The following is a 9,066-nucleotide window of genomic DNA, read 5'->3' as shown; positions in this document are numbered from 1 at the left end:
GCGTCACTGACCTTATCTGATGTTGCCAGGCAACCGCTCTGTAGGGTGGTACCTATAGTCACGTGCCTCGGCCTTTACAGAAGCGAATCACAGGGGCAGATGCTGAGGGGACCTCGCTGTAAAACGACGAAACCCAGAATCACTGTTCTGAGGCTGCTCTTATGAAAGGCCCTATAACCCTCCATGCTTTACACTGCAGGCTGATGTTAAAGAAAAACAGAGGAAAGCTTTATTTCATGACTAATCAGCTTTATTCATTTAAACAGTACACCCCCATCCACAATATTTCCTGCTCTGATGATCTTAACAGGTCCAGATCCCAGTATTCCCTGCTCAGGAGTCATCAGCAGGTGCAGGCCCCCAATATTCCCTGCTCCGGGGGTCTCTGGTGTCATCAGCAGGTGCAGGCCTCCAGTATTCCCTGCTCCGGGGGTCTCTGGTGTCATCAGCAGGTGCAGGCCCCCAGTATTCCCTGCTCCGGGGGTCTCTGGTGTCATCAGCAGGTGCAGGCCCCCAGTATTCCCTGCTCCGGGGGTCTCTGGTGTCAGCAGGTGCAGGCCCCCAGTATTCCCTGCTCCGGGGGTCTCTGGTGTCAGCAGGTGCAGGCCCCCAGTATTCCCTGCTCTGGGGGTCTCTGGTGTCATCAGCAGGTGCAGGCCCCCAGTATTCCCTGCTCCGGGGGTCTCTGGTGTCATCAGCAGGTGCAGGCCCCCAGTATTCCCTGCTCCGGGGGTCTCTGGTGTTATCAGCAGGTGCAGGCCTCCAGTATTCCCTGCTCCGGGGGTCTCTGGTGTCATCAGCAGGTGCAGGCCCCCAGTATTCCCTGCTCCGGGGGTCTCTGGTGCCATCAGAAGGACGGGTCTCCGAAGCCGACCTCCTCCTGGAGCTGCTGGATCTCGGTCATCAGTGTCTGGTCCTGAACATTTAACTGTAAGAGACCGAAAAGGATTCAGAGTTCGGTGTACACGGTCCACACTGCCCGTCCCCCGCACCGGTCCACACTGCCCGTCCCCCGCACCGGTCCACACTGCCCGTCCCCTACCTGCCCACGCTGCCTGGCCCACAATGCCCGCCCCCGCATCTGCCCACGCTGCCCATCCCCACACCGGCCCACTCTGCCCATCCCCCACACCGGTCCACACTGCCCGTCCCCCACACCGGTCCACACTGCCCGTCCCCCGCACCGGTCCACACTGCCCGTCCCCCGCACCGGTCCACACTGCCCGTCCCCTACCTGCCCACTCTGCCCAGCCCACGCTGCCCGCCCCCGCATCTGCCCACGCTGCCCGCCCCCGCATCTGCCCACGCTGCCCATCCCCACACCGGCCCACTCTGCCCGTCCCCCACACTGCCTGTCCCCCGCACCAGTCCATGCTGCCCTTTTAACATTTACAGTTTTGGGGGCATCATTCCCCCCAGGACAGCCGCTTATGACCACTGACAACAGTGATGATGGCTCCTCCATAGAGGGTGGCGCTGTATCGAGGCACTCACCTTCCTCGTGTACTTGTACGACTGCTCGGCTTCCAGTTGTCGTCCCGTCTACAAGACACAACAAATCAGTAAGAGAAATGTTTCCGTCTTCAGGTCACAGCCCCCCTGTCTGAGTATGGGGGGTCTGCCACTCTCCGGGTGGAGTCCCCCTTTAACCTCACGTCTCTCACCTTCAGGCAGACGAGGGTCAGGTAGCCCCACACCTCGGCGTTGCTGTTGTTTAGGGCATTGGCCTCGGAGAGAGCATCCTCCGCCTCCTGCAGCTCCTCCAACTGTGAAGGCAATGATGAGGATGAGTAATACCGCCATACCACTGCCAGGACCTCACTGACCGGGCCTCTGACCGCGCCCTTATATCACACACTGTGGTAAAGCCTCACCCTGTAACAAGCGACACCGACGCCCAGCCAGGTGAGGCAGGTGGGCGAGCGTCTGCAGGCCAGCAGGTAGGTGGTCTTCGCCTTCTCAAACTGAAATATAAGAAACGTCAAAATGATAAATTATACAGATCACTGAGGAGACCACAAAGAGTCGCTCCTGCATTATCCTCCAGAGCTGCGCTCACTATTACATCACATATATTCACTGCTCAACAAGAAGGAAAATGTGTGGATGATGGAAATCACAGGACGGGTAGTAATGGTTTTCTGAAGAATGTCCTCCCATGTGGCGGTGACCATGTGGGCAATGACAGGAAGAGACCCTTATGAGGAGACCACGTGGGCAATTACCGAGAGAGACCCTAATGAGGAGACCATGTGGGCAATGACAGGAAGAGACCCTAATGAGGAGACCACGTGGGCAATTACAGAGAGAGACCCTAATGAGGAGACCAGGTGGGCAATGACAGGAAGAGACCCTAATGAGGAGACCACGTGGGCAATTACAGAGAGAGACCCTAATGAGGAGACCATGTGGGCAATGACAGGAAGAGACCCTTATGAGGAGACCACGTGGGCAATTACAGAGAGAGACCCTAATGAGGAGACCATGTGGGCAATGACAGGAAGAGACCCTAATGAGGAGACCACGTGGACAATGACCGAGTGAGACCCTAATGAGGAGACCATGTGGGCAATGACAGGAAGAGACCCTAATGGTGAGACCATGTGGGCAATGACCGAGAGAGACCCTAATGAGGAGATCACGTGGGCAATGACCGAGAGAGACCCTAATGAGGAGACCATGTGGGCAATGACATGAAGGAACCCTAATGAGGAGACCACGTGGGAAATAACAGAGAGATCCTAATGAGGAGACCACGTGGGCAATGACCGAGAGAGACCCTAATGATGAGACCACATGGGCAATAACTGAGAGAGACCCTAATGAGGAGACCACGTGGGCAATAACCGAGAGAGACCCTAATGAGGAGATCACGTGGGCAATGACCGAGAGACCCTAATGAGGAGACCACGTGGGTAATGACCGAGAGACCCTAATGAGGAGACCACGTAGGTAATGACAGAGAGAGACCCTAATGAGGAGACCATGTGGGTAATGACCGAGAGAGACCCTAATGAGACCACGTGGGCAATGACCGGAGAGACCCTAATGATGAGACCACGTGGGCAATGACCGAGAGAGACCCTAATGAGGAGACCACGTGGGCAATGACAGGAAGAGACCTTAATGAGGAGACCACGTGGTCAATAAGCAGGAGACCCTAATGAGGAGACCACGTGGGCAATGACCGAGAGAGACCCTAATGAGACCACGTGGGCAATGACCGAGAGACCCTAATGAGGAGACCACGTGGGCAATGACCAGAGAGACCCTGATGAGACCATGTGGGCAATGACCAGAGAGACCCTGATGAGGAGACCATGTGGGCAATGACAAGAAGAGACCTTAATGAGGAGACCACGTGGACAATAAGCAGGAGACCCTAATGAGGAGACCATGTGGGCAATGACCGAGAGAGATCCTAATGAGGAGACCACGTGGGCAATGACCAAGAGAGACACTAATGATGAGACCACGTGGGCATAGACAAAAAGACCCTAATGAGGAGACCATGTTGGCAATGACAGGAAGAGACCCTGATGAGGAGACCAAGTGGACAATGACATGAAGGAACCCTAATGATGAAACCACGTGGGCAATGACAATAAAAGACCCTAATGAGGAGACCACGTGGACAATTACAGGAAAAGACCCTAATGAGGAGACCACGTGGACAATGACAGGAAAAGACCCTAATGAAGAGACCACGTGGACAATGACAGAGAGACCCTAATGAGGAGACCACGTGGGCAATGACAGGAAGAGATCCTAATGAGACCACGTGGGCAATGACCGAGAGAGATCCTAATGAGACCACGTGGGCATAGACAAAAAGACCCTAATGAGGAGACCACGTGGGCAATGACAGGAAGAGACCCTAATGAGGAGACCACGTGGGCAATGACCAAAAGAGATCCTAATGAGACCACGTGGGCATAGACAAAAAGACTCTAATGAGGAGACCACGTGGACAATGACATGAAGGAACCCCAATGATGAGACCATGTGGGCATAGACAAAAAGACCCTAATGAGGAGACAACGTGGACAATGACATGAAGGAACCATAATGATGAGACCACGTGGGCAATGACAAAAAGAGACCCTAATGAGGAGACCACGTGGGCAATGACCAAGAGAGATCCTAATGAGGAGACCACGTGGGCATAGACAAAAAGACCCTAATGAGGAGACCACGTGGACAATGACATGAAGGAACCATAATGATGAGACCACGTGGGCAATGACAAAAAGAGACCCTAATGAGGAGACCACGTGGGCAATGACCAAGAGAGATCCTAATGAGGAGACCACGTGGGCATAGACAAAAAGACCCTAATGAGGAGACCACGTGGACAATGACATGAAGGAACCCTAATGATGAGACCATGTGGGCAATGGCAAAAAGAGACCCTAATGAGGAGACCACATGGGCAATGACAAATAGAGATCCTAATGAGGAAAAAACATGGGCAATGACCAAGAGAGATCCTAATGAGGAGACCACGTGGGCATAGACAAAAAGACCCTAATGAGGAGACCACGTGGACAATGACATGAAGGAACCCTAATGATGAGACCATGTGGGCAATGACAAAAAGAGACCCTAATGAGGAGACCACGTGGGCAATGACAAATAGAGATCCTAATGAGGAAAAAACATGGGCAATGACCGAGAGAGACCCTAATCAGGAGACCACGTGGGCAATGACAGGAAGAGACCCTAATAAGGAGACCACATAGGCAATGACCGAGAGAGACCCTAATGAGACCACGTGGGCAATCACAGGAAGTGAGACCCTATTTAGACCACGTGGGCAATGACCAAGTGAGACCCTAATGAGGAGACCTTGTGGGCAATGACCAAGAGAGACCCTAATGAGGAGACCACGTGGGCAATGACAGGAAAAGACCCTAATGAGGAGACCATGTGGGCAATGACCGAGAGAGACACTAATGATAAGACACGTGGGCATAGACAAAAAGACCCTAATGAGGAGACCATGCTGGCAATGACAGGAAGAGACCCTAATGAGGAGACCACGTGGGCAATGACAAAAAGAGACCCTAATGAGGAGACCACGTGGACAATGATATGAAGGAACCCTAATGATGAGACCACGTGGGCAATGACAAAAAGAGACCCTAATGAGGAGACCACGAGGGCAATGACAGGAAGAGATCCTAATGAGACCACGTCGGCAATGACTGAGAGAGATCCTAATGAGGAGACCACGTGGGCATAGACAAAAAGACCCTAATGAGATCCCATGGGCAATGACCGAGAGAGACCCTAATGAGGAGACCACGTGGGCAATGACAGGAAGAGACTTTAATGAGGAGACCACATGGGCAATGATCGACAGAGACCCTAATCAGGAGACTACATGGGCAATGACAGGAAGAGACCCTAATGAGGAAACCACACGGGCAATGGCCGAGAGATACCCTAATGAGAAGACCACATGGGCAATGACAGGAAAAGATCTTAATGAGACCATGTGGGCATTGACTGAGAGAGACCCTAATGATGAGACCACGTGGGCAATGACAGGAAGAGACCCTAATGAGGAGACCACATGGGCAATGACAGGAAGAGACCCTAATGAGGAGACCACGTGGGCAATGCGCGAGAGAGACCCTAATCAGGAGACCACGTGGGCAATGACCGAGAGACCCTAATGAGGAGACCACGTGGGCAATGACAGGAAGAGACCCTAAAGAGGAGACCACATGGGCAATGACCGAGAGAGACCCTAATGATTAGACAACATGGGCAATGACAGGAAGAGACCCTAATGAGGAGACCACGTGGGCAATGACAGGAAGAGACCCTGATGAGACCACGTGGGCAATGACCGAGAGAGACCCTAATGATGAGACCACGTGGGCATAGACAAAAAGACCCTAATGAGGAGACCACATGGGCAATGACTGAGAGAGACCCTAATGAGGAGACCACATGGGCAATGACAGGAAGAGACCCTAATGAGGAGACCACGTGGGCAATAAGTGAGAGAGACCCTAATCAGGAGACCACGTGAGCAATGACCGAGAGACCCTAATGAGGAGACTACGTGGGCAATGACAGGAAGAGATCCTAAAGAGGAGACCACATGGGCAATGACCGAGAGAGACCCTAATGATGAGACAACGTGGGCAATGACAGGAAGAGACCCTAATGAGACCACGTGGGCAATGACAGGTAGAGACCCTAATGAGGAGACCACATGGGCAATGACCGAGAGAGACCCTAATGATGAGACCACGTGGGCAATGACAGGAAGAGACTCTAATGGGAACGTCACACCGGCCCTACTCCCGTAATTAAGGTTGCAGTGTCTCCAGACTTTTTTTCCCATTGAGCACATCTGGACATCATTGGTTGGTGATTGCACGGGAGCTGCCAGCAGCGGAGCTTGATGATTTATGGCAGAACCTTCCTCAGACGACCATTAATGACCTCACTGATAGCAGCCGAGGCTCAGACTCCAGACTGAATAATCCAGATGCTGTGAACGTTTTGCTTCCATGCTTCCTCCTTCACAGATCAGTGACGCCTCCATCCTTCCACGTCTTCTCCTTGTTGCCTTTTCTCTGTTGGGCGCAGTACACACCTGACTACACACGAGCAGTATATACAGCAGTGGTCGGCACTTACCTCACCCTCCTGCAGGTAGATGGACCCCAGGTTTAGGTAGACCGGGTGTAGGTCGGAGGCGTCGTCCACCAGGCTGAGCGCGTGCTCGTAGCACTGTCGCGCCTCCCCCTTCCGGCCGCTCATGTACTGCACGTGGCCGGTGAGAGCCCACACGTCAGGGTTCTGTAATGGTGGGAAATATGATTTCTACGGGACACCTCATCCATTCTTCCTCTATAGCCCCATGATAATGGGGGTCCGTCTCACCTGGTGGTCTACCTGTGACGCCTCCCGCAGGTTCTCATGGGCCGCATCAAACTCTTTCCGCAGCAGGTGCAGCTGGGCACACATCAGGTGGTACTGGCAGCCGGGACCCCCGTCCGGGCTCAGGAGCTCATGTGCCAGCGCCCGCTGGACAAACTACATACATGGGGAAAGGTGTATAGGGAGAACTCGGTATACATGTGGGCTCTACTTTACCCAATGATGCCCCACATTTATTATACTGACCTGTGTGGCATTGACCCGGGCCAGGAACTTGGCGGCCTCCATGTAGACGCTGCTGGCCGGGGGCGCGGGCTTGTGGGGGCCGCTCTGTTTCACCCCTGTAAGGAGAAGCACAAGGAGCGCTCCAGACCCGTTCAGAACCGCAGTCCCGGACCCCCGGATTACACGTCACTCCCACCTCTGTGAGCTCCAGCTTTGCTCTTGGAGACCACGGATGAAGGGCGCGGGGTCTTCTTCCCTGAGGAGCGGCTGCTGGTGGAACGTTCTCCAGAGCCGGGCCGTCGATGCGGTGATGGCGGCACCGTCCTATCCAGGACCTCAGTACCTCCTGTAGACAAGAACCAGCCATCACAAGGTGCCGATCTGGAGGTGATGACGAGGCTAGGGGAGCGGCGTCCCCAGCAGCACAGAGTATTTCAGGCCTCCACCCTCTCTTACCGTTGGCACTGGCCCCTCTGCACGCCGTCTTTCTGCCGTCTGATACTCTGGAATCAGACTGATCTGCAGCTCGGTCCGCAGCCAGCGCCGCCTGGTGGAGCTTCCCGGCCTCGCAGAAGGCCATCTCCATCCTGATGTCGTTCCCCTGGATCTCGTAGAACAGGCCTGGAGGACACGGAGGGGACGGGTGAGCGGCCGCCATACCACACCATGTGGTTGTCCCGCCAGCCACGATGGGCGCTACGGCCACGGTGAGGGGCTCCGACTTACCCAGTATAGTCCAGGCCAGGGCGCTGCCGGGGGCCACACAGGTCGCATCTTCAAAGAACAACTCTGCAGCCTCATTACTGTCCAGAATAACAGCGACGACCCCGCACAGGAGCAGACTGCATGGGCAAGGAACGGCATTACTACCGGGGCCACCTCATGCCACATCTACGGGCCCCCTCTCATATGTGTACGCCATGTTATACATGAGCCCCCTCCAATACGTTTGCCCCCTCCTATACGTGAACCCTCCTATACATGTGCCCCTTCCTATACGTGTGCCCCTTCCTATACAAGTGCCCCCTCCTATACGTGTGCCCCCTCCTATACGTGTGCCCCCTACTATACGTGTGTCCCCTCCTATACATGTACCCCCCTCCTATACATGTGCTCCTCCTATACATTTGCCCCCTTCCTATACGTGTGCCCCCTCCTATATCTCTGCCCCTTCCTATATGTGTGCCCCCTCCTATATCTCTGCCCCCTCCTATACGTGTGCCCCCTCCTACACGTGGGCCCCCTCCTATACGTGGGACCCTTTCCTATACGTGTGCCCACTCCTATATCTCTGCCCCTTCCTATACGTGTGCCCCTTCCTATATGTTTGCCCCCTTCCTATACGTGTGCCCCCTCCTATATATGTACCCCCTCCTATACGTGTGCCCCCTCCTATACGTGTGCCTCCTCCTATACGTGTGCCCCTTCCTATAAGTGTGCCCCCTCCTATATATGTACCCCCTCCTATACGTGTGCGCCCTCCTATACGTGTGCCCCCTCCTATACGTGTGCCCCCTCCTATACGTGTGCGCCCTCCTATAAGTATGCCCCCTCCTATACGTGTGCGCCCTCCTATAAGTATGCCCCCTCCTATACGTGTGCCCCAGCCTATACGTGTGCCCCCTCCTATATCTCTGCCCCTTCCTATACATGTGCCCCCTTCCTATACGTGTGCCCCCTCCTATATCTCTGCCCCTTCCTATACATGTGCCCCCTTCCTATACGTGTGCCCCCTCCTATATCTCTGCCCCCTCCTACACGTGTGCCCCCTCCTACACGTGGAACCCTTTCCTATACGTGGGCCCCCTCCTATACGTGTGCCCCCTTCCTATATCTCTGCCCCCTCCTATACGTATGCCCCCTCCTATATGTGTGCCCCCTCCTATACGTGTGCCCCTTCCTATATGTGTGCCCCCTTCCTATACATGTGCCCTCTCC

The 9,066-nt window shown here is 54.5% G+C and overlaps 1 protein-coding gene across 3 annotated transcripts in view; it reads right to left on the bottom strand.

The window, feature by feature from the left end:
- Positions 1 to 223: 223 nt before the first annotated feature.
- CFAP70 (cilia and flagella associated protein 70) overlaps positions 224 to 9,066 on the bottom strand; it is a 71,113-nt gene continuing 62,270 nt past the window's right edge. For all 3 annotated transcript variants that reach the window (XM_073648570.1, XM_073648571.1, XM_073648572.1), the window contains exons 19-28: positions 7,855 to 7,970; positions 7,585 to 7,749; positions 7,325 to 7,474; positions 7,150 to 7,244; positions 6,907 to 7,059; positions 6,661 to 6,822; positions 1,875 to 1,964; positions 1,665 to 1,766; positions 1,495 to 1,542; positions 224 to 928 (exon numbers count right to left, since the gene is read on the bottom strand). In XM_073648570.1, coding sequence (XP_073504671.1) covers positions 848 to 928; positions 1,495 to 1,542; positions 1,665 to 1,766; positions 1,875 to 1,964; positions 6,661 to 6,822; positions 6,907 to 7,059; positions 7,150 to 7,244; positions 7,325 to 7,474; positions 7,585 to 7,749; positions 7,855 to 7,970 — 1,162 coding nt within the window. In that variant the 3' untranslated portion in view covers positions 224 to 847. The remainder of the gene's footprint in view (positions 929 to 1,494; positions 1,543 to 1,664; positions 1,767 to 1,874; positions 1,965 to 6,660; positions 6,823 to 6,906; positions 7,060 to 7,149; positions 7,245 to 7,324; positions 7,475 to 7,584; positions 7,750 to 7,854; positions 7,971 to 9,066) is intronic.

The sequence above is a fragment of the Phyllobates terribilis genome, unplaced genomic scaffold (assembly GCF_046119375.1).
Source record: "Phyllobates terribilis strain yellow unplaced genomic scaffold, ASM4611937v1 Scaffold_9__5_contigs__length_417890890, whole genome shotgun sequence".
In the NCBI taxonomy this organism is placed as follows: domain Eukaryota; kingdom Metazoa; phylum Chordata; class Amphibia; order Anura; family Dendrobatidae; genus Phyllobates; species Phyllobates terribilis.
This window is presented reverse-complemented; position numbering and strand designations above follow the sequence as displayed.